The 26,875-nt window shown below is 37.1% G+C and overlaps 1 protein-coding gene across 1 annotated transcript in view; it reads right to left on the bottom strand.

The window, feature by feature from the left end:
- LOC127857236 (contactin-3-like) overlaps positions 1 to 26,067 on the bottom strand; it is a 44,749-nt gene extending 18,682 nt beyond the window's left edge. Inside the window, exons 1-20 of the mRNA XM_052393652.1 lie at positions 25,942 to 26,067; positions 19,737 to 19,831; positions 18,433 to 18,518; positions 17,251 to 17,402; positions 16,319 to 16,435; positions 14,590 to 14,785; positions 13,986 to 14,116; positions 13,457 to 13,552; positions 13,012 to 13,245; positions 12,751 to 12,850; positions 12,326 to 12,513; positions 11,684 to 11,824; positions 10,166 to 10,294; positions 9,591 to 9,697; positions 9,225 to 9,411; positions 3,858 to 4,024; positions 2,424 to 2,550; positions 1,901 to 2,074; positions 1,131 to 1,292; positions 618 to 712 (exon numbers count right to left, since the gene is read on the bottom strand). Of these exons, the coding sequence (XP_052249612.1) occupies positions 618 to 712; positions 1,131 to 1,292; positions 1,901 to 2,074; positions 2,424 to 2,550; positions 3,858 to 4,024; positions 9,225 to 9,411; positions 9,591 to 9,697; positions 10,166 to 10,294; positions 11,684 to 11,824; positions 12,326 to 12,513; positions 12,751 to 12,850; positions 13,012 to 13,245; positions 13,457 to 13,552; positions 13,986 to 14,116; positions 14,590 to 14,785; positions 16,319 to 16,435; positions 17,251 to 17,402; positions 18,433 to 18,518; positions 19,737 to 19,831; positions 25,942 to 25,966 (2,709 nt within the window). The 5' untranslated portion in view covers positions 25,967 to 26,067. The remainder of the gene's footprint in view (positions 1 to 617; positions 713 to 1,130; positions 1,293 to 1,900; positions 2,075 to 2,423; positions 2,551 to 3,857; positions 4,025 to 9,224; positions 9,412 to 9,590; positions 9,698 to 10,165; positions 10,295 to 11,683; positions 11,825 to 12,325; positions 12,514 to 12,750; positions 12,851 to 13,011; positions 13,246 to 13,456; positions 13,553 to 13,985; positions 14,117 to 14,589; positions 14,786 to 16,318; positions 16,436 to 17,250; positions 17,403 to 18,432; positions 18,519 to 19,736; positions 19,832 to 25,941) is intronic.
- Between the last annotated feature and the right edge of the window lie 808 nt (positions 26,068 to 26,875).

Below are 26,875 nucleotides of genomic sequence, written 5' to 3'. Positions count from 1 at the left end.
CCATGACATGTTGAGTGTGCCCACTTACCGTCCATGACATGTTGAGTGTGCCTACTTACCGTCCATGAAATGTTGAGTGTGCCCACTTACCGTCCATGACATGTTGAGTGTGCCTACTTACCGTCCATGACGTGTTGAGTGTGAGCTCTTTCAGTCCATGACATGTTGAGTGTGCCTACTTAATGTCCATGACATGTTGATTGTGCCTACTGACCGTCCATGATATGTTGAGTGTGTCTACTTACCGTCCATGACATGTTGAGTGTGCCCACTTACGCTCCATGACATGTTGAGTGTGCCTACTTACCGTCCATGAAATGTTGAGTGTGCCCACTTACCGTCCATGACATGTTGAGTGCGCCTTCTTACCGTCCATGACATGTTGAGTGTGCCCACGTACCGTCCATGACATGTTGAGTATGCCTACTTACCGTCCATGACATATTGAGTGTGCCTACTTACCGTCCATGACATGTTGAGTGTGCCCACTTACCGTCCATGACATGTTTAGTGTGCCTACTTACCGTCCATGAAATGTTGAGTGTAACCAATTACCGTCCATGTCATGTTGAGTGTGCCTACTTACCGTCCATGACATGTTGAGTGTGCCTACTTACCGTCCATGACATGTTGAGTGTCCCCACTTTGCCGTCCCCTCCTCCCACGCTGTGCGGGGCGCGGTACGGGGGCGCTGAAGGCGTATGGATGTACGCTGAAATAGGAGGAGAACATGTACGTACAAGAAAGTAGTTCAGTATCTGTATGCATAAGTTATATGTTAGAAGTATGTATCAACTTAATGCTAATGTATAACACTGGATTTTTTAACCGCTCTAAGCCAAGGATTGATGCGAAAACTTGCTAAACCTTTTTTTTTTGTTGTTGTTGTTTTGTTTGTCGTTAAACACAATAAAAAAAGTTTATTAATATTAATCACCTTATTTAAATTTAAAGTTATACACAAAAATATCTCTTAACCAAATTGTTTGCAGACATCTGTATGTTTTATTTACAAATATGGCTATTAATTTACTAATAGCTCAAATTGTTTAAGAAACATTCAAGTCATGTTATTTTGTCTTGAATATAATAACATCTTTTATTCACAGTATATTGTATGAATAACGAACCGGAAGGTCTGCTACTCTCTGATCCACGACCATAGGCGTTCACGGCGCGCACCTTGAACCGGTAGTTCGTGTTCGGAACCAACCCCGTGACGTAGGTAGATCGCTGATCGCTGCGATTTCCGTTGTTTTTAGCCGTCGCGACTGCAGTGCTCTCCGAAACGTCTGCGAAGCATACAGGTACATATTTTGGGGAATGAAAAAATTAATGTAGATCTTCTCTTTTTGTTTAAGAAGCTGCGAGTTAATGTAGCACTTTCATATAAATGATAGAATTGGAGAAATTATACAAGCGTTTATTAAACATCTTCTAATGCATTCAGGATATTTGTTGGATTTGGTGGAATAATTTTAATTCACGAGTGATCAAAATACATGGGTTCTTTTTTTTTTCGATGACCACGGGTGAATTAAAGTCAATATTCTAACGAACCCAATGAATGTTCTTTTAAGTTTATGCTCACAAATGATTATTGTTGTATTTGACCTGGAGAATTACGCAAAAATAATGACGCCATGACATAAAAAACAACGTAATTTCTCAGTAAAACAGTGAAAATTATCGATAATGTTCACTGTTAATTTTCATCTTTTTTGAAACAGTGAATTATCGGTTTCAATTAACTGATATTTCTCTCTAAACCTACGGAAAACATAAACCATAATATTAAAAAAAAATCAATTCAATGTATCAATGGATTAATTTAAGTAAGACTTAACCAATCATCGGCTTTTTAATGATTTTCTTTATGTTTACATCAAAGTATGGTCACCTCTTGCAACTATTGTCCAGTTTCCAGGATCGTAAGAAGTTTCTGCCTCGATATCATAAGACAGGATGGGAGCACCGTGTTCCATTGATGATGTCATAGTCCAGATGACGCGCGCACTGAATGACGTCGCCGTTTCGCCGTCAACGTACACACCTGCTGGAGCGCCCGGCGGACCTGTGTTGATACATCTGTATACTAGTATGTGACACAGACGTTGATACAAATTACCGTTAGATCGTTTCCGAAAGTTTGAAATGTCTTCAAACAATATTTTCTCGCTTATAATATTATGCAGACAAAGTTCGGTACAATTAAGACTTTTTAAGTAAAAACAGTATATGTTCGTACAGAATATGTGTTGAACAAACTTTCGCAGCTAATCGTATGTATATCAAAAACTCGATTTCACAGGATTCTAATTTGAAAATTTCTCTTTTCATACATCGCAACTCGCTACATGTTGTGTGGACACTGACCTAAATGTTGTGTGGACACTGACCTACATGTTGTGTTGACAACTGACCTCTTACGGTGACCTTGGCTGTGCGAGTGTCCACTTGGAGGGGCGTCTGTGCCTCGCACGTGTACTCGCCTTCATGAGCGTACTGGGCCTCCCGGATGTAGAGGCCGGAGGCGCCTTCCTTCATACCCTGTGGAACAGCATGTAACTCGATCAGTGATTGGTAAATATTTGGTTTGGATAAGTTAATAACTTTTATTACACATGTTTTTACAGTAGACGCAGTAGAACGATTGCCAACATTTTATTGAACTTCAAATTTGCAAGTCTTTGTATCTACATAACTCCGTAATGAACATGCATGTCACTATACAAGCACACAAATACGAAATACCATTGATTAAACAAGGCTTTTAGTGACAAAGCAGCAGTCCCCTATCGGGTCTATGTTGTCCGAGTAAGAACACGATCTTCATAAGTCTCATAAATCTACTTTAATACTCTGTAGTTATGGCAGAAGGCAGACTTTAGTCTTCAATTCTTTCTGTAAAAAACACGGCAAACAATTTTTTTTGGTATGACACAAATAAACTGAAATAGTTTGCCTTCTATCCACCCATAGAGTTTCATCAACCTATCATTAGAACTTGCTGAGTTGTCCTGACGTCCGGATTCATTTTGCCCATAGCAACATTTTGTTTCTGGCCAAGATTTGAAAAACGAGCATATTCCCTCAAATGGTCCTTTATCCACAGACCTACACACATGATGTAATATGCATATTAAACGTATGGACCTTTATCCACACACCGAGTTTTGTCAACCAGGCTTACATACTTGGTAAGTTATCGATATCCAGAATTTAGTTGTCAATTATATATGGACCAATAAAACATGTCACCACAGAACAACCGCATTTATCGTCTAACAAAAACACTGAAATAATATGTAGCCCTTTTACGAAAATCGAAGTTTCAGCAACTTAGCATCCAATATTTTTGAGTTATCGCAGGATCCAGATTTCAGTTTTCAATTTTGTCTGTAATCATAGCATCTGTAAATGTAGCAACCACACTTTTAGTCTGACGAGAACACTGATGTTATGTACGTATTCCCCATTTAGCCCTTGATCCACATACCAAGTTTGATTGTCATAGCTTGAGTACATTTTTATTTTGCATTATTTCCGTATTAACCATGCGATACACTTTTTTGTCTGATTAAGAAACTAAAAATAACGCGCATTTTTTCCAATATGATCCTTCATGCACATACCAAGTTTCGTCAACTTATCTGAAGTATGTTTTTAGTAAAGCAACAGCAAATCGGACAGACGGAGACGCGGGCGTAGGACACACGAAGGTAATTTAGTCCTCTCCGGTTGAACCGAAAGGGACTTGTTAAAGCATATATTTGATGATACGTATATATTACCAACTAAATAACCTTATAAATATGAATCTAATTCAGGATTGTGCCAGTTGATGTTTAACGTACCGATATAAAATGATGGTGCCGTTTAAAGTCGATGTAATGTCCATTGAACTTCCACCGGTACTTGACGTCAATATCGCTCCTTGCGACATCGACGTAGCACGAGAGGAACTGCGTCTCGTTGACGGCTACTTCCGTCGGCTCGGGACCGCGCTCTATCACCACGCCGTCTGAGGAAATACGAATTGGGCATTTTAAGATGTGTACAGTATAATGAAATGAACCGAATGCGTAAGTTTTGGAAAAAAACACTTATTATTATTTATCTTTAAATTGTTGTTCGAAGGCTTTTGATTTTAGTTTTTTAAAATTGAACCTGAAATACTGCTTCATTGATACATAAAAAAATAAGACATCTCACACTTGATTGAAAACAGTTATAAGGAATTTGCAAAATGTTTCCACATGAAAAGGTTTATTACAAAAATATCCACTCGCGCCTGCATGTTTGTTACAGCAATCTTAAGCAGTCTTCCGAATCTGAATGTGATGTTTCATGGAAGGGAATCATTAATGTGCAAGATCAACAGAAGAAATCATAAAGCGGAGCTGACAAGATTTTGCTTTTTATTACAATTACATTGAAAAACAATGTGACTGGCAACTCATAGTTGAACCACGCACATGGCCATATGCTTCCCAAATACAGCCTTCTATTACATTTACAATTTAAGTGTTACGTGAATGGACCTGATTGTCATACCTTATTAACTAATTAATGGACCTGATTGTCATACCTTATTAACTAATTAATGGACCTGATTGTCATACCTTATTAACTACGTAATGGACCTGATTGTCATACCTTATTTACTACGTAATGGACCTGATTGTCATACCTTATTAACTACGTAATGGACCTGATTGTCATACCTTATTAACTACGTATTGGACCTGATTGTCATACCTTATTTACTACGTAATGGACCTGATTGTCATACCTTATTAACTACGTAATGGACCTGATTGTCATACCTTATTAACTACGTAATGGACCTGATAGTCATACCTTATTAACTACGTATTGGACCTGATTGTCATACCTTATTTACTACGTAATGGACCTGATTGTCATACCTTATTAACTACGTAATGGACCTGATTGTCATACCTTATTAACTACGTAATGGACCTGATAGTCATACCTTATTAACTACGTATTGAACCTGATTGTCATACCTTATTTACTACGTAATGGACCTGATTGTCATACCTTATTAACGACGTAAAGGACCTGATAGTCATACCTTATTAACTACGTATTGGACCTGATTGTCATACCTTATTTACTACGTAATGGACCTGATTGTCATACCTTATTAACTACGTAATGGACCTGACTGTCATACCTTATTAACTACGTAATGGACCCGATTGTCATACCTTATTAACTCACTACGTAATGGACCTGATTGTCATACCTTATTAACTACGTAATAGACCTGATTGTAATACCTTTTTAACTACGTAAAAGACCTGATTATCATACCTTATTAACAACGTAATGGACCTGATTGTCATACCTTATTAACTACGTAATAGACCTGATTGTCATACCTTATTAACTACGTAATGAACCTGATTGTCATACCTTATTAACTACGTAATAGACCTGGTTGTCATACCTTATTAACTACGTAATAGACCTGATTGTCAAACCTTATTAACTACGTAATGGACCTGATTGTCATACTTTTGTAACAACGTAATGGACCTGGTTGTCATATCTTATTATTGGACCTGATTGTCATACCTTAGTAACTACGTAATACATCTGATTGTCATACCTTATTTAATACGTAATAGACCTGATTGTCATACCTTATTAACTACGTAATGGACCTGATTGACATACCTTATTAACTATGCAATGGACTTGATTGTCACACCTTATTAACTGCGCAATGGACCTGATTGTCATACCTTATTAACCATGTAATGGACCTGATTGCCATACCTTATTAACTACGTAATGGACCTGATTGTCATACTTTATTAACTACGTAATAGACCTGATTGTCATACCTTATTAACTACGTAATGGACCTGATTGTCATACCTTATTAACTACGTATGATTGTCATACCTTATTAATTACGTAAGTATAACGTGAATGGTCCTGATTGTCATACCTTATTAACTACGTAATGGACCTGATTGTCATACCTTATTAACTACGTAATGGACCTGATTAACATACCTTATTAACTACGTATTGGACCTGAATATCATACCTTATTAACTACGTAATGGACCTGATTGTCATACCTTATTAACTACGTAATAGACCTGATTGTCATACCTTATTAACTACGTAATAGACCTGATTGTCATACCTTATTAACTACATAATAGACCTGATTGGCATACCTTATTAACTACGTAATAGACCTGAATGTAATACCTTATTAACTACGTAATAGACCTGATTGTCATACCTTATTAACTACGTAATGGACCTGATTGTCATACCTTATTAACTACGTAATGGACCTGATTGTCATACCTTATTAATTACGTAATGGACCTGATTGTCATACCTTATTAACTACGTAATGGACCTGATTGTCATACCTTATTAACTACGTAATGGACCTGACTGTCATACCTTATTAACTACGTAATGGACCTGATTGTCATACCTTATTAACTACGTAATGGACCTGAATATCATACCTTATTTACTACGTAATGGACCTGATTGTCATACCTTATTAACTACGTAATGGACCTGATTGTCATACCTTATTAACTACGTAAGTATACAAAGGCTCTGTTTTGTAAGAAATAACAGCAATATATTTCGAACTAGGAAAACATGTATTCAATACTCACGAAAAAAACAATGCGTCAAAACTGTCCGTTTACATTTATTCTATAAATTGACAAAATTGAAAAAAAGTATCAGATTTGCAATTTTCGATGTAGTTTTTTTGGCAAGAAACAATTATACTGAACATTTACCATGCTCTAAAATATCCATTATATGCATCTTTTGACGAGTTAAAATACATAAAAATTATAAAGCGTTAAAAACGCGAACTGATTGCATAATTTGGAAAGTTCTGTTGTCATCGTTATATTTTGTAACATTACGAGGATTGCTTATATAAAGTATAGTGTACGTCCGTTACTATGCCAGCACGGATGGCAGAGTGGCTGAAGCGCAAGACTTTTATTCCAAGGGTCAGTGGTTCACGCCTGGGAGTGGATTACTTTTTTTTCTTTCTTTATTTTTTGATACTAGAATTATTTAGTTTCGATGTTTACATTTATTAATGTAAAGCATTTAATCACAAACTTTAAAACAAACTAAATTCTGTGAAAAGGTCACTTTAAATCTTTTTGATTAAATTGACTACAGAAGTGGGTACGAAATATATTAATTTCAAGTGAGTATATCGATCATCGTTCATAATCCTATTGACCCCTTTACTTTTATGAATAAATGCGTTTCCCAGCCAGCAAGGATTCCATATGAGTCGTGTTCTGAGAAAACCGGGCATAATGCATGTGCGTAAAAGTGTCGTCTCAGATAAGCCTGTGCAGTTCGCAAAGGCTAATCAGGGACGACACTCTCCGCTTAAATTGGATTTCCGCTAAAAATAGACTTCATTTCAACAAAAAAATGTCATAAAAGCGGAAAGCGTCGTCCCTGATTAGCCTGTGCGGACTGCATAGGCTAATCTGGGACGACACTTTACGCACATGCATTATGCCCAGTTTTCTCAGAACACGACTCGTATAGGTTTTAAATATCATGCCAACCCCGAGCTGATGACGAAGTCCGATATAGAATTTAGCATAAAGGGCCGATATATTTGCCATAAACAACACATGTACATGTATCTGAATTTCGGCGTATTTCAATTTATCGTCTTGATATCGGACGTATTTCTGCATATGAAATTATATGAAAGTGTCATAAATCTGGAAAATTCTCATACATGACACGCGTTTAGAAATTACTTGCATCTATACATGTAAAAACGTATGCACCAAAATGTAATACTGCGCACCTTTAAGCCATTTTCCTAGTGGACTCTCCCATCCTTCTAAATTGGAGCAATTTATTTCCAAATCTAGGAATGTCTAGTATATTTGTTTCTATATTTAGAATATTTCTTACAGAAATTCTTATAAGCAAACAGCGCAGACCCTGACGAGACGCCGCATCATGCGGCGTCTCATCTGGGTCTACGCTGTTTGCCAATGCCTTTTTTCTGGACGCTAGGCATAAATGGGTTATAGTTGTGTTTGCATGTTTACGACACAACCGCAGTAACGGCCCCGTTAAGAACAAAAACATACATTATTTGACTGGCATGGCGCGTAAATCAAAAACTACAATCGCTGTGTCTAAAGACATATTAACCGGCTGTGAACTTGCAAGTTTCTGTCAAGTGTACCTCAAAACAAATTGATGATAAAAAGCTTAAACTTTACCAACATATTAACAAGTTTATGATGTCAGGCATCTCCACAGTTTTTGTAAAGTCCGTACAGGCTAATCAGGAACGACACTTTCCGCGTTGATGATATTTTTCGTTTAAATAGATGATATTTGTTGGATCCGGTGGATTATTGATTTTAATTCACGAGTGATTATAGAAAATAATATTTTCACGAATAATATATATTTTTTATGATCACGAGGGAATTAAAATCAATAATCCACCGAATCCAACAAATTTTCTGTTTATTTAATGCATTTTCACAGTTTATATACATTGTTCAAGAGTTAAACTGAACTAAATAATTTTGCTGGGATAATGACATCATTTCGTCCAAAAAATGACGTCATTTCACAGTAAACAATGAAAATTATCGATAATTCTCACTGATAATTTTCACTGTTTGAAACAGTGAAATTATCAGTTTTAATTCACTGATATTTCTCTATAAACCACCGGAAAGCATTAAATAAAGCAAGTTAAAGCGGAAAGTGTCGTTCCTGATTAGCCTGTGCGGACTTTACAAAAACTGTGGAGGTGCCTGACATAACATACTTGTTAATGTGTTGGTAAAGTTTACTGTAAGCTTTTTATCATTAGTTTGTTTTGAAATACACAAGCTAATCTGGGACGGCTACTTATGCACATGCATTTAACCCGCTTTTCACAGAGCGCGGCCCATATTTTATAGATATCGTAAAAATACAGCAGACTAATATCGATAGATATCATTTCTGGGTGCCCCGCTTATAAAGGAGCAGATATTGGACCGATATTGGTTCTTTAATATTATGCTTGCTGGGTTGATGTCATAATCGCGGTTTGCATTAATATGCGTGTGTTCGTAAATAAAATCAGGACAATACTAGTTTTTCGTATTTTACAAATAAAACAAATGCGAATATTGTTTATATACCCACGACAGTGATGAAGGTGGAGTTGTGTGCCTCGCCATATTCGTTCCTAGCCATGCAGATGTACAAACCGGCGTCTGCGGCGGAGAGTTCGGTGATGATAAGCTCAAACGTCAGCGTCATCTTGAGTCGCCCGCCAACGTCTCCCGGCTTGAGGCCCAGGAGTCGGTCGTCCTTCATCCACTCTACCTGCAATTGAACATAAAAGCATTGTGTAGCGTACATTTCTGTGGCATCTCGACATAGTAATCGCATCACTATGTTACAACATGATTTCATTGTGTTATTTCAAAACAGTTTTACAATGAAACCGAAGTTGTTGTTGTTTTCACATACATCTGAAAAAATCAGTTCGCTTCTAAACGTACGGTTGGTAGTGGTGCCCCTTGCACTCTGCACGGAATTGATGTTTTCCCTCCTAGGGACGCCATCTGGGAGTGCTTCATAGGGAACTGCTCGAAGTTAGGCCCAAATGCTGTCAAAGAACATCCAGTGGATCAGTTTTACGTGACACGATAACAACTGCATCAAAGAACATCTAGTGGATCAGTTTTACGTGAAACGATAGCAACTGCATCAAAGAACATCCAGTGGATCAGTTTTACGTGTCACGATAGCAACTGCATCAAAGAACATCCAGTGGATCCGTTTTACGTGACACGATAGCAACTGCATCAAAGAACATCCAGTGGATCAGTTTTACGTGACACGATAGCAACTGAATCAAAGAAAAATTTAATGAGCCGCCCTCTGTGAAACGGGGGTTTAATACATGTGCGTATTGTGTCTTCCCATATTAGCCTGTGCAGTCCGCACAGGCTAATCAGGAACGACACTTTCTAAGCTAAGCTCGCGATAATAACTGTGCGATGGCACAGGTGACATTTAAATACATGTACGTCACACGACGGCGGACCCACTGGACAACAGTTAAGACCCGCACCTAGAATCCGAAGTTCGCCGGAGCTGAAGGACGTGCCGTGTCTGTTGGTGGCGGCGCACTGATACATGCCGCTGTCACCTGCCGCCACATTGCTGATAGTCAGCTGGTTCCCGCTAACCTCCAGCTTACCTGTACGGACATTCAAATACAAAGTTAAATTTAACACCTTTGAACCTTCTACCACTTAGATACGTATTATGACCATTTGAAGTCTCTTAGAAAGTTACATTTAATTAAGCACTTTTCTTACTGGATTCAAGTTTTAAAGGCTTCATTGCCAACCCTTAGATACTGGTCAGAACAAAATCATGTTATCTTTGCTTCCGAGTGGGGGAGAGTTAACTTAAGTTCATTTAATTGTAAACACCATTTGTGTACAAAAACGTACACAAACAGTCCGTTATATAATTGACGTCGTCAGAAGACCTATCGGCAAATCCCAAGATCAGTGTTGTGATAATAATTATTATCTCATTAAGAAGATGCATGTCATAGATAATCTGTTTTGCTTTCAATAACCTATAAATCTGTTTGATTTCAGACTTAAACTAGAGCTTTATTACAGACGTGACGTATACCCCACATGCTGCATTGACACAGAATATTTATCATGCGGTCTTCACAAAACAAGAGAAGCTGATGTATGGCTATTTTTAGTTATGCCATTATCATTTATGGCCATTTTGACCTTTGAACTCTTGAATTCTTTCGGATGACACGCCGTCCAATGACTGTGAACAAAATTAATGTACATTTTAAAATCTCACAATGAATAACATAGTTATGGCCCGGACAAGCTCGTTTATTGAAATATTTTACTTTTGAACTCCAAGTGAACCTTGACCTTGGAGAATTCGACGTAATTCTTTCGCATGGCACACTGTCCAATGATTGTGAACAAATGTACCGCGTTATTTTAAAATATCACAATGAATGACATAGTTATGGCCGGAACAAGATCATATATGGCCATTTTTGACCTTTGAACTCAAAGTGTGACCTTGACGTTGCAGATATCGACGTAATTCATCCGCATGACACACCGTCCAATGATGTGGAACAAATGTGCCGAATGATTTTAAAATCTCACAATGAACGACATAGTTATTGCCCGGACAAGCTCATTTATGGCAATGACCTAAGCTCCAAGTGTGACCTTGACCTTGAAGATATCGACGTACTTCTTGCGCTTGACACACCGTCACATGATGTTAAACACATATACCAAGTCATTTTAAAATCTAACGATCAATGACATAGTTATGGTCCGGACAACATTTCGGTTTAAAACACTTAATGACACCGTGACCTAGTTTTTGACCTGGCATGACCCATATTCAAACTTTACCTAGACATCATCTAGATAAAACTTCTGACCAAGTTTGGTTAAGATCGGATGAAATTTTCGGGACAGACAGACCGACCAACAGACCGACCGACAAAGTGATTCCTATATAGCCCCTATTATCAATGGTAATGGGGTAAACAAATTAGTTGTATCACGTCTCCTGCACTTACCGGGCACATGTGTCAGTAGCACGCCATCCTTGTACCATGAATAACTCGCTCGAGGTCGGGCGACCGCCTTACAGCGCCAGACCACCGTCTGCCCGGCGTCCACAAACATGTTGTTGATCGGGTCAGAAAAGTAGGGCTTCGCTGGGAAACAGATCACACACAAAGTAAATAGTAGGATTCAACACATGATTCATATTTGCATTAGGGCGTTTACAAATAATCAGTTAATGGTATTTGCATTTTTTGGTTAATATCTGTTTTTGCGTATTTTCCACAACGACAATTTTAAACAATTGACCATTATATTGGTTTTTCACTTTGCAGCTAAATTTCTGCATAAAGGAATAAATACGTCATTTCGCACTGTTATTCTCAAAATATTAAATACACATTCATACGAACAAATGAGGTAATCTTTATTTTCGATTGAAGTCTTAACCATTTCAAGAGAATACATAACAATTTAAATACAGTATTATATAATGTGAAATAGTTCTGAGTTTCACGCGTTGATCACCTTTAGAACATTAAAGTTTAAAGAATATTGCTTATTTTTAGAATGAAGTCTAAGAATCGGTGGATTAATACGTCAAGGTCCGATAACGATGTTATAACAAAAGGTAACCCGGTAGCTGTACTTACTCTCAAGTAGCAGCGAGATGGTGGCCGTCTTACTGACTTTGCCCTGACGGACTACTTTACAGATGTAGTCTCCATCCGCCTCGAGCGGCGCGTTGGATATCGTGAGCACGCGGTTAATGTCACTGAGTTGCGTCCCCTTGACGAACGGCTGACCATCAGCGCGACTCCAGCTGTACGTCAACGGAAGGCTGCAGACAGCGGGGTGATGGTTATTGCACACATTATATATTATAACATTATACACATATGTATTGAAATAAATGAGATTTTTATATAAAATACACACCAAACAAATCCTTCTATAATTGCTAATTGTTTTAATGGTATATACAAGACCAATTAGTGCTATAATTTTATTACCGGTGTTATACTTTTAATAAAATTGATTGAACTCAAAACATTTTACGAATAAGGCAGCTACGTACGATCCATAAGCGACGCATTCGAGGCGCACCAGGCTTCCCCTCAACGCCGGGGTCGGGAACGTGTGCGTATAAATGATGGGGCCATAGTTGTTTGACGTCTCTGACAAACAAAGGAGCAAAGTAAAACAAACCTTAATACGAAAACATATAGGACAAGTAAGCATCGAAAATAAAACTTAAAAGCTTGAATGTTTGCCTGCCTTCGATGCAATCATCCGACAAATATATTAAACATGTCGATAACATCTTTTATCCACTCACTTCCGGGTCTGAGTATAAGTTTGGTCCCCAGACCGACTCTGCTGGGCGACATAGTCGTATCGGCGTCGTAGTCGTGAGGGGCAACGAGCGTCACGACGCAGTAGTAGGTGCGGTCGTCGGTGGGCTGCACCTCGGAGAAGTACAGATAGCCGGATTGCGATATGAAGTGGACAGGGTGGTTCGGGAAGATGTAGTTGTGTGTGTTGTGGTTCTTAAACCAGCCGTACCGCACCTCTACAATAAAACACGTACAACTTTGAATTAACATTATTTCATCGCTGGTACAAAACAGTATTAATAACGGAAATGTACTAGTTATTTCTGTAATGTATTCTTACTATCAAAGTGAATGACTTCGTGAAAGCGTTAAGGTCATAATGTATTATAGATTATAGTGCTGTTGTTTTTCCTCGACCGAATCAACCGACGCAGTTTCTGTTCGCACCTGGATTGTACGCTGGTGTGAAGCAACTTATGCGGACTCCCTCGAACACCGTGCCCACCTGGTCGTCTGGTTTCACTGGCGAGAACGCGTGCAGATCTATTGCGGAACAAAGACAGCATTGACATTAGAGTAAACAGTATGCCATTTACATTAAACCAGACAGCTGGTATTCAGATCACACGAATTAATGAGCCCATATATAAAAGTATAAAACCGAGCGTTTAACCCATTTATGCCTAGTGGACTCTCCCATCCTCCTAAATTGGATCAATTTATTTTCAAAATTATGGATGTCTAGTATATTTATTTCTATATTTAGAATATTTCTTACAGAAGTTCCTTTATGCAAACAGCGCAGACCCAGATGAGACGCCGCATCATGCGGCGTCTCATCTGGGTCGACGCTGTTTGCCAAGGCATTTTTTCTAGACGCTATGCATAAATGAGTTAATAATGAACTGGTATAAGAAAGAAGATGAAAATCTCTCAAAATCGTATCGGTACTGTGTATAGCGGGGTCCTCACATACATCCAAACTGCACGACTGCGGCCCTGCTCAGGACGGTGCCCAGCGAGTTGGCGGCCTTGCAATGGTACATGCCGGCGTCTTCGCTGTCACGGGGGCCCTGAATGATCAACCGCCCGCCGCTCACCGTGTACCTGTTCAACATACAACCTTCACTCACAAGGACATTGGCTGAAGTGTAATTAGGAACTTAACGAAATTAAAGACAAGTACTTGGAGTTTGCTTAAGGTGGTAATGTATGTAGAACCATTAAGATGATGACGATGATGGCGATAACGACGTTAAAGACAACGATAAAGATGACGTTGCGGCTGCTTCCGTTTCCGCTTCTGGTGATGATGATGATGATGATGATGATGATGATGATGATGATGATGATGATGATGATGATGATGATGATGATGATGATGATGATGATGATGATGATGACGATGACGATGACGATGACGATGATGATGATGATGATGATGATGATGATGATGATGATGATGATGATGATGATGATGATGATGATGATGATGATGAAGATGATGATGATAATGATGATAATGATGATGATAATAAAGATGATGATAATAATGATGATGATGATGATGATGACCTTGCCTTTTGCTTTGCTCAGTTGTGATGGTAGTGTTTCCTCGGTACCAGGTATATCCGGGTGGCGGGTTGCCGCTAGCGGAACACTCCAGTGCGATGGAGGTCTCCGTGCCCTCTCCGATCATCGCCACGTTACGAGGCTCCAGCGTCATGAAGGGACCCCTGGGTATCTCCTGTCTATTCAGCCCGCCGTGACCGTAATCTGTGGTTAGAACAGTTAAAATATGCTATGCCCCTTTTGAGTCGAAGTTAATTTTCATTGAGATGTAACAAAATAAATTTCCATTAATAAATTGACCATAAATTATTATAAAAATAATAATTAACCTTTCGTCTTTATGATGGTTGCTTTTTTTTCAAATATTTATTGTCTGTAAACACGAAACTAATTGATTGTGTTGATAGTGGCAGACCGTCATCTTGAATGTTCGGTCCTTCTTGATTCATCTATTCTGATTGGCTGTTGCAATCTTAATATTGGCATGCTATAAGCACTCTTTAAACTGACATTGCAGAGAGATTATTTTCAACAAAATGTCAACAGACGGTGAAGCATGGAAAATAGTAATAAATAAACGATTTTATGTAACTTAGAAACAAATATGAAGGATCAAATAATGTTTGTATTTTATAAGAACTTATCGAGTCATGATGAATTAAATAATTGCCATGTTTTTACAAATTTTTGATCAGCAACACAAATGCTACTTTGTTGAAACTTTTTACGGAAACAAACTGCATTATGTACGAAACTTGTATCAGGTGATTTCACGCGATCTCTATAAACGCGACTCAAAAACAACCCACGACTGAACAAAAACAAATCGAGCATGCACTAAGGTTTTCGCGTACGATCTACACGTATACAACACATTTAAAGTGATAGTATGGGCATCTAACAGTTGATAGGTGTCTATCGCAACCGTTGTTTATTTTTGGTGTTTTCACTTCATATACACTTATATTTGTTAATGCAGCATCAACATACTAAAACAATATACCGGAAAGAGAAAAATAATGCATTTGAATATCAACCGTACTTTCGTTTGACAACTGATCATATATGTACATGTACGATTTGAACCTAATTTTAGTTTTAGTGCATATTCGTTCATACGACACAAAGACACAATTTTGTTTTACGGATCATTTCGGCTTACAGGACTGGGTGGGCCACGTAAGAATATCGAATATAAAATATATTTTTATAAACAACTGGTAGCAAGATGAGTTGCAGATAATTGATCAGTAACCACATTTTAACTTACTCGTTTGACCTGTTAGTTCTTTTCAGCTCAATTCAACAGTGCAACATGCCTATATTATCACTAAAATGTTGAATATAGGCGATAAACATTCCTATATATAGAGAGTTTTAGCGATCTTAGTAATTCCCGCCAGTCGAAAAAAATAATTTGACAACGAGTTCAGCTATGACTTCTGAAAAAAAAAAAAAATTCTACAGCGCGATCATATTATTATATTCATCAATTTTACGAACTTTATGTAATTCTGTCGTTCCACACACTGTGAAAATTCCGAAGTAATAAAAATAATTTAGATTGTCTTGAAGAATGATTAATGCACGACATATACATATTGTTAATCGACCACATGCTACAAGGCATGCTACAGATCAACCTAATCTCCAGCAAGGTAACCAAGGTAACCCAATTTCAAACTCTCCACGTAATTTTTGTTTAGGGGGAGGGGGGTATAGCCAAGGTCTCCATACCGTAATCTCTGTTCATGACGTCTGTAAACTGGACATCATTTTGCGACATCTCGCAAATGAAATTCGCGTGTCGACTTCCGGAAACTAGCGTCCATCCGTATGCCGTATGCTTATTCCCTTTAAATAGCAGGCGACATTATTTATAAATTTTCAACATCTGTTTTGAATGATTGAATTTTTAATTACTTAAGGTATATTTTAAAGGGATATTTTCACGGTTTGGTAAATTGACAAAATTGAAAAAAGTTGTTTCAGATTCGCAAATTTTCGGTTTAGTTATGATATTTGTGAGGAAACAGTATTACTGAACATTTGCCATGGTCTAATATAGCCATTATATGCATCTTTTGACGATGTAAAAACCTAAAAATTTAAAGCGTTGCAACGCGAAACGATTTAATAATTTGGAGAGTTCTGTTGTTGTCGTTAAAATTTGTGAAACTACGAAGATTACTTATATGACGTATAAATACGAATCTAAGTATGCTTGGCAGGAAAGCTCAGTTGGCTAATGCGTTTTTACTTCAGGATTCCGGGGGTCACTGGTTCGAGCCCTGCTGCGGGCTACTTTTTTTACTTTTTTTTAATTTTATTTTTGATTTTTTTACTGGAGCTTTTAAATTTTAATGTTTACATTTATCAATATAACGCATTTAATGACAAACTTCAAAACATTCCAAAATCTGTGAAAAGGCCCCTTTAATGAATTACTTGTACGAAGCTTTATATTAATTAAAAGAGAATCAAAATATATGGCGTTGTTATAAATTGAGTCGTGTTCTGAGAAAACTTGGCATAATGCATGTGCGTACAGTATCTTCCCAGATTAGCCTGTGCAGTCCCCACAGGCTAATCAGGGACGACCCTTTCCGCCTGAATTGGATTTTTGCTAAGAAGAGACTTCATTTAAACGAACATTGCCTTTATCATACCGTACGCGTACGCAATTCTGCTGTACAGGCCTGAAATCAAGTTCGGAGCAATGTTCCAGAGCTCAGGCGTGATTGCATCAGTTATGACGTCACCGGTATCCCAATTCACGTTGTCGATGGTATAGTAACCACCGATAAACCAGGTAGATTGTCTACAAAAAACATGAACACATGACTCACTTTTGCAAAGACTTGCTCAGTTTTAGACATTCGATAGCTCATAAGTCAGTTACATTCTATTATAAAACCATTTTAAACAAGCGATGTGTTTGTGAAACACTATGTCCCCATATATTTGACCTTTGACCTTGAAGGATGACCTTGACATTGACCTTCACCTCTCAAAATGTGCAGCTCCATGAGATACACATGCATGCCAAATATCAAGTTGCTATCTTCAGTAATGCAAAAGTGTACATTAAATGAGCGATTTTGACCCATATATTTGACATTTGACCTTGAATGATGACCTTGACCTTGACCTTTCACCACTCAAAATGTGCAGCCCCATGGGATACACATGCATGCCAAATATGAAGTTGCTATCTTCAATATTGCAAAAGCTATGGCAGATGTTAAAGTTTGCACAAACAAACAAACAAAGGAACAAACCAACAGACAGGGCAAAAACAATATGCCCCCCCCCACTATAGTGGTGGGGGACATGAAAATCAATATCAAAAACAGCCCAAATAAAACTGTATCATAACGACGTTATTGGGATAAACATATTATTAAATACATATTTTCGTCTATTAACAATCGCTATATACTAGGATCTGAAAAACATTGAAATGTATTGTCATATCGATCAGTTCAAATGTAATAATTCGGATAAAAAAATTTATTCGGTCCGGATTGCCACTATCCGGATACTTTGCCGCATTTTGGTCCGGAATGCCGATAACATACCTATTAAGTATCCAGATACCTAGCCGATATTCAGTCCGGAATACACGTTAACATCTATATTAACTATCAGGATACGTATCCGGTGTAAGGTCCGGTACGCTTGTTAACATCCGTATATTACATGTTATATACGGATACCTTACCGGTCTGGAGTGCCCATTAACATCAACAGCCAACATCATACAGTGAATATATCAGGCGAAGTTCCTCTTATAGCCCCACACAAACCATCGCAAATAACGATAAGCTGAATGTAGGTCTTCCACTTACAAGACGACGTCGTTGTCGTTGAGCCAGGAGGCGACCATCTTATGCTCTGCAAGGTTGTTAACGGTCAACAGCCGCGACCCGTGGGTCTGGAAATTGCAAGGTGCTATCGTTCAGATGGCTTGCAAAACGGGGGTTGGAAACAGGTATAACAATAAAATAACTATAACACAAAGACAGTTGAATGATTGAATGTGGCTGAGCAGGAAAGTGAGTTGAATAATTCGAGCGTTATGATTGGCGGAGACCGATGACTGGTTAAGTGTTCTGATATCGTGGGAGCAGTAGTCTAATGGTAGGACGCTGGCTTAGGGATCGAGAGGTCCCGGGTTCGAATCTTGCCCTGACAACTGGAATTTTCTTGAGCAAGAAATTTATCCCACATCTGCTCCTCTCCACCCAGGTGTATAAATGGGTACCTGTGAGGGAAATAAGCCAATGTGCCGTGGCTGCATACTGCACCAAGATGTTAACGGACGACTTATGACCCAGTGATCAGGGAATAAATGTAAAGCGCCTTTGAACGCACATCTCGAGTATGAAAAGCGCGCTATATAAATGTGGTATAAAAAAGATAAGCGGAGACCAATAAATGATTGAGTGTAATGATAAGCGAAGACCGATGACTGGTTTAGTGTTATGATCGGAAGCGGAACAGGCTGAATAATACAGTGTAGCTGGAAGCGGAAAACGCTGAATGATACAGTGTGATTGGAAGCGGAAAAGGCTGAATGATACAGTGTAGCTTGAAGCGGAAAAGACTGAATGATACAGTGTAGCTGGAAGCGGAAAAGGCTGAATGATACAGTGTGATTGGAAGCGGAAAAGGCTGAATGATACAGTGTAGCTGGAAGCGGAAAAGGCTGAATGATACAGTGTGATTGGAAGCGGAAAAGGCTGAATAATACAGTGGGATTGGAAGCGGAACAGGCTGAATTATACAGTGTGATTGGGAGCGGAAAAGGCTGCATGATACAGTGCGATTGGACGCGGAAAAGGCTGAATGATACAATGTAGCCGGAAGCGGAAAAGGCTGAATGATACAGTGTGATTGGAAGCGGAAAAGGCTGAATGATACAGTGTAGCTGGAAGCGAAAAAGGCTGAATGATACAGTGTGATTGGAAGCGGATGACGCTTAATGATTCAGTTTGATTGAATGTTTTGACCACTTAATGATACGCTGTGATTGGACGCGGTGAATGATAAAATTTAAATAATTTATTGTGATGGCGATGCGAATGTGGTCAATCATCTATTGCTATTCTTTTGCTGATGCGCTCTCATGCACATGTGGTCACGTGCTCACCCAGCAATACGAGTCCGCCTCCTCCAATATGAGACGCCTGTCCGATATGAAACCATAGCAATGCGTGTTCCACAGGGTCCAGCCGTCAATGCAACCTGAAAGAAAATCAGGAACCGTAAGACCATTCTGCAAAATTAAGACCAATAATTTAAGGAAACAAACCACCATAATCAGAAACATAAGTTTTGCTATTTTGTTTTCAAAGGAAATGCCGCGTTGACATTCCAGAGTCGAAAACCTAAGAAAATGTCTGATTAAATGTGTCTTGATCTTAGTAAACTGGTCATAATGCATGTGCGTAAAGTGTCGTCCCAGATTAGCCTGTGCAGTCCGCAAAAAGGGACTTCCTGTAAATTAAAAATACAATTAAAGCGGAAAGTGTCAGTCCACGCAGGCTTATCTGGGATGACACTTTACGCACATGCATTTTGCCCAATTTTCTCAGAACCATTAACCAATAATCATTAAATTAACCCATTTATGCCTAGCGTCCTGAAAAAAGGACATTGCAAACAGCGTAGACCCAGATGAGACGCCGCATAATGCGGCGTCTCATCTGGGTCTGTGCTGTTTGCTTAAATGAATTTCTTTATGGAATATTCTAAATATAGAAATAAATATACTTGACACCCCTAATTTTGGAAATAACTTGATCCAATTTAAAAGGATGGGAAAGTCCACTGGGCATAAATGGGTTAATAGTTTCACAATTATAACTTCTCAGAGTCTAGAAATTACTTGCTATACAATTGTGTTCTAAACCAAGATATTATACTTAAAATAAATTATCAATTGACAAATATCAGATACTTCGTGCGTGTGGTTGTGATATTTTTATTTATTTCCGCAGTCATCAGTCTTTAAGTGTAGGAAATCAATTGGAGGTAGTAATAATTCATCGGGGACCAAGTAATATTCGCTTAATATAAGAAATGTGTTTAAAACTTATATGTATAATAAACTTATAAAAGCAATGCAGTATGTGCAATGAGGAGGTTTTATATGGGTTGAAATTAGGTTAAAGAACTGATCACGTCCGCAAACGTGGTTGTGCAGCAATATGTCATATTATAGGAGAGCTTTAATAGAGTAAGATAATTCACATTATCATGTCATATAATAGGAGAGCTTTAATAGAGTAAGATAATTCACATTATCATGTCATATAATAGGAAAGCTTTAATAGAGTAAGATAATTCACGTTATCATGTCATATAATAGGAGAGCTTTAATAGAGCTAGATAGTTCACATTATCATGTCATATTATAGGAGAGCTTTAATAGAGCTAGATAATTCACATTATCATGTCATATAATAGGAGAGCTTTAATAGAGTAAGATAATTCACGTTATCATGTCATATTATAGGAGAGCTTTAATAGAGCTAGATAATTCACGTTATCATGTCATATTATAGGAGAGCTTTAATAGAGTAAGATAATTCACGTTATCATGTCATATTATAGGAGAGCTTTAATAGAGTAAGATAATTCACGTTATCATGTCATATTATAGGAGAGCTTTAATAGAGCTAGATAATTCACATTATCATTTCATATTATAGGAGAGCTTTAATAGAGCAAGATAATTCACATTATCATGTCATATAATAGGAGAGCTTTAATAGAGTAAGATAATTCACGTTATCATGTCATATTTTAGGAGAGCTTTAATAGAGTAAGATAATTCACATTATCATGTTATATAATAGGAGAGCTTTAATAGAGCTAGATAGTTCACATTATCATGTCAAATAATAGGAAAGCTTTAATAGAGTAAGATAATTCACATTATCATGTCATATTATAGGAGAGCTTTAATAGAGCTAGATAATTAACATTATCATGTCATATAATAGGAGAGCTTTAATAGAGTAAGATAATTCACGTTATCATGTCATATTATAGGAGAGCTTTAATAGAGCTAGATAATTCACATTATCATGTCATATAATAGGAGAGCTTTAATAGAGTAAGATAATTCACATTATCATGTCATATAATAGTAGAGCTTTAATAGAGCTAGATAATTCATATTATCATGCTGTTTAATAGGAAAATGTGAACAAAGAAAGATAATTCACATTTTCATATTATGTAATAGGATAGTGTGAATAGAAGTTAAATAATTCACATTATCATGTTATATAATAGGAAAGCGTGAACAGAACTAAGATAATGCTTATTATCATGTTATATAATAGGAAAGCGTGAACAGATCTAAGATAATTCACATTATCATGTTATATTATAGGAAAGTGTGAACAGAAGTAAGATAATTCATGTGTTCATGTTATATAATCAGTTTCAGTTTCAGTTTATTAGCAATCGGCAAAAGATTTGCCTTTGGCCATTTACAAATATAAAAACTTATGGCAAAGACAATCATATACATATATACAAATACAATTTCTATATAAACTAATTCCATATACATATAACAAAGAACACAACAGAGTTTTACATAACGATCAGAGAATAGTTAGGTTTTCAAGAGCCTTTGTCTTAAACATAGAGATTCTTTAATATATTTTGCAAGATTATACATACATTTTTTACTATTTGTTGACATTAATAAAATGAATTTTTGAACAGTAGGCCATGAACAATTTCCAATATATTTTGATCTTATACATCTATACTTTGAGCAACATAAAATGAAATGATATTCTGATTCTACAGCATTTTGATTACATAATTTGCACAATCTATTATCTCTTTCTATGTTATAATATCTTCCTACTTCTATCTCTAGACTATGGGAACATAATCGTATACTTGTCAATAATTTTCGTAACTTGTCATTAGTTATAACATCTAAGTATTTTTCAAAACAAAATTCGGTTTTATATTTGCAATAACTATCAAGTTTTGACATTGCATTAATACTATCATGCCATTCCTGAACAAATTGATCTCTTATTCTTGATTTCAACAAACTATAATAATACACGTTATGATCGAAAAATAATCTGATATGTGCATAGCCTAGATGATCGACAATGGAGTTTATTCTACTTGCCCAACAAGGCGTATTGACATTATCGCATAGATCATTATAGATGTGATATATAGGTAATTCGTTATTTTTCATTATTTTCAACCAAAATTTAACAGCTCTTTCTTTACAAATAACAGATAGAGGTACTCGACCAAGTTCACCATACACTGCATATGTAGGAGTTTGCTTCTTAACACCCAGTAAATACTTACAAAAACGTATATGCAATTTGTCTACCTCTTTATAATTATAAACACCCCATACTTCACAACCATATGTTAATATAGGCACAATCATAGAGTCAAACAGAGATAACTTTGTACTAATATCAAAACTAACCTTATCAAAGACATTCAAAAGGTTATTATAAGCTCTAAGGGCTTGTTCATATAGTGCTCTAACTGCATTTTGCATATTACCAGTATATGTAAATTTAATTCCAAGATAAACAAAATTGTCAACAATTTCGATTTTTTCATTATCTATATAAAAGTCAGGATATACATTTTGCTTCTTTTTTTCAAAAACACATATTTTGGTTTTACTAATATTAATTTTTAAACCCCATTTAACAGAATAATGATGTACAGCATCTATTTGTGACTGAAGACTATTTGGATCTGTGGTAAACAAAACAATATCATCCGCAAATAAGATCATATACATAGACAAAAGTTCAAAATCCTTTTCAGTTAATGCATCAAAGTTCCAATTTTCAACAATATCATTCACGAACAGAATAAAAAGTAGAGGCGATAACGGCTCTCCTTGTTTCAAGCCTAATGTTACATTGAAAAAGTCAGACATTTTCATAGAACTTGATATTTTTACACATGCTTGGACGTCTAAATATATACATTTTATCATATTTGTCATTTTACAGCTTATTCCAGATTGAAGCAATTTAGTCCATAATGCATCCCTATTTACAGAATCGAAGGCCCTCTGGTAGTCAATAAAAACACACCATAGTTTTGACTTTTTAGCTAAAACTTTCTGTATGATCGAGTGCAATAAGAAAATGGCATCAGATGTAGAGCGTTTATCTCTAAAACCATATTGACTATTGTTAAAAACATGTTCTTGTTCACACCAGCTATTAATGCGATTTCTTAATATTAACGAAAATATTTTACCCATAACATTTACTAAAGTTATACCTCTATAGTTAGCAGGAACAGTTGTATCACCTTTCTTATATATTGGAATAATAACTCCTTTAGACCATGCATCAATATATCTACAGTTATCATATATGTAATTAAATATTGTACATAAAAAAGGAGATATAATATTATTAGCATCGATAAAAAAGTCAGACACATTGTTATCATAGTCGCAACTCTAATAGGAAAGTGTGAACAGAAGTAAAGGTCTTCACATTATCATGTCATATAACAGATGATTTTGAAAAGTAGTTAGATAATGCACATTATCATGTCATAAAATAGCAGAGTGCGGATAAAAGAAAGAAAATACACAAGATTATGTCATTTAATATGACAGTTTAATAGAATAAATAGAATTCAATAAATCATATCATATAATCGGGCAGTACTGATAATTAAGTCAGAAAAGTAACACAATCCTTTCTTTTAATAGGAGAGTGTTTTAGAGGTAAGAGCATTAACATAATAATCAACTATATAAATGGCGAGTGTTAACAGAATTAAGATATGTACCTCACATAATCATGCCATATAATAGGAGAGTTTGATTAGAGGTAAGAGCATTTACATAATAATCAACTATAAAAGGCGAGTGTTAACAGGAGTAAGATATGTATCTCACATAATTCTGTCACATTGTTTGAGTAATCGCCATGTTATTCACCTAATCCTGTCTTACAATCAGTCTCCACACAGAGTTGTCGTTCTTTGCTCGAATACAAATTCTGCCATCACAAGTAAATACTACCAGATTTGCAATCGTGCTACATCGGCTATCTCCGGACTCATCCGTCATTCTATACATAGATGGTGACGTTATTGGCTAAAATTGATTTTCGGTAAGGAGGTATTTCCTTGAAACTAAAAATACCATAAAAGCGGAAAGTGTCGTCCCCGATTAGCCTGTGCGGAATGCACAGGCTAATCTGGGACAACACTTTACGTACATGCATTAAGACCAGTTTTCTCACAACAAGGCACAATTAGTCTTTGCGCTACAATTATGATTTAAACAACGCCGAGATTCTGTAAGCATACTAAATTTTAAGGTTTGAAGCATAGTGACATCAGCTTTAAGGCTCGTTTGGTGTTTGCTATCATGATTGAATACACCTTCCTTAGTTTGTTACTTTAAGCAAACAAAAATGTGACAGTCGTTGCACTGCCACATACGGTAGCTGATTTATGTCATACCGGTCTGGCGTGTTATTTAAAGAACATCGCCACACGCCACTTCAAAAAGCGAAAATTGTACCCGCCATAATAGTATAGAGATCGTAAATACTACAAACAGATATGGCATGTGTCACTTTTTCGTCGTTCTAGCGGGTATAGTTTTCGTTCTGGCTTTTTGACGAATTGGCGAACTTTGAACCCAAATACGCAAACACAAAAGATCGACAAATATAACACTTAAGGGACTAAAAAGGGGGCGCCAAGCAGACCAGTTTGGTATTTGTCGTCCTTTTATGGTACTGGCGTGTTTTTGCGTAGGCGACCTTTAAACACGCCAACACATTAGAACGATGTGGCAAAACCAGCCACCATACCACGTATAGGGCGATGTGCAACTATGAATGGGACGTCCTGGTCTTTACGTGCAATGATAATTTCAAATGTAGTTTTAAAAGAGTATGTCAAGCCATCAAAAGCGCACATTGGTGTAAAACTGACGTGTGCGGTATTCGACCCTTTCATGCTTATATAAGTCGTTTTCTGAGAAAACTGGGCATAATGCATGTGCGTTAAGTTTCGTCACAGTTTAGCCTTTGCAATTCGCACAGGCTAATCAGGGACGACACTTTCCGCCTAAATTGGAGTTTTGCGAAGACGAGACTTTATTTTAACGAAAAATGTCATACAAGCGGAAAGTGTCATCCCTGATAAGCCTGTGCGGACTGCACAGGCTAATCTGGGACGACACTTTACGCACATGCATTATGCCCAGTTTTCTCAGAATGCGACTCATATATCCGACGGTTGTGCCTGGTATACTTGAGCTGTTAACAAAACCCTAAAACACACGCCGTACCCACCCAGTACAAGTAGATGCAAAAGCATTCTGTCCAGCCGACTGGGTGTCCCACAAGACAAACTAAAAACACAATTCGTGGTTCAGTTAATGGGCTAATTATGCGTCCACATCTGAGGGTAAGGTAATCGGCAAGCTGATGAGTTCAAACAAGTGTGCTGTGTCCTACAACCAGTCCCTGAACACAACAGGTATTAGTCCTTTAATTCGCATTTTATGTCCAGAATGCAGCCTTGTTCAAACAAGTGTGCTGTGTCCTACAACCATACCGTACATTATTTATAAATAGGCATGATCATGATCGGTCGTGCCGACTCGGGTTATCTCTCGATTATTGAAATGAACGCATACAATCCGATCTTTATTACAAAATAAAACGCAAAATGCAAATTTCAATCTTTCTTTTTTAATTTGAGGTTTCTTTTAAGGCGGACTTAATGAGACATGATGTTGAATCGTGTTTCACAGTTTGATATATAATGTAGACATTAATGCGTCACCGGTATATCCAGTGAACATTCAATCAATTTTACTTAAACAACATGTTATTTTGATAAATTTAAGTGGCGTATTCACACTTAATATATTGATTTTGTTTTCTCAAATATGAAGTGTTATAATTTAATTAAAACACTTTTCAACAATGAAGCTTATAAAGACACCCTGTACGAGCTATTATTAAATTTACCATTTACCGGCACGTGCGGGCTTGGTTGTTGGTCACCATACCGGGCAAGTGGGTAACCTCCGAGTGCAGCGGCGTCCCCCTCTAATTGAAAATATTTCGGTAAAAAATAAGCTTTTACTCAATATTTGCCCCGACTTTCGTGAATATTTTTTACATTTATTTGTTTGATTTTCTGGATAATACTCCGGATCTACACAAAATGCGGACTGCACAGGCTAATCTAGGACGAAACTTTACGCACATGCATTAA

The sequence above is a fragment of the Dreissena polymorpha genome, chromosome 14, assembly GCF_020536995.1.
Source record: "Dreissena polymorpha isolate Duluth1 chromosome 14, UMN_Dpol_1.0, whole genome shotgun sequence".
NCBI lineage: Eukaryota > Metazoa > Mollusca > Bivalvia > Myida > Dreissenidae > Dreissena > Dreissena polymorpha.
Note: the sequence above shows the minus strand (reverse complement) of the source record. Positions and strands in the feature narration are given on the sequence as shown.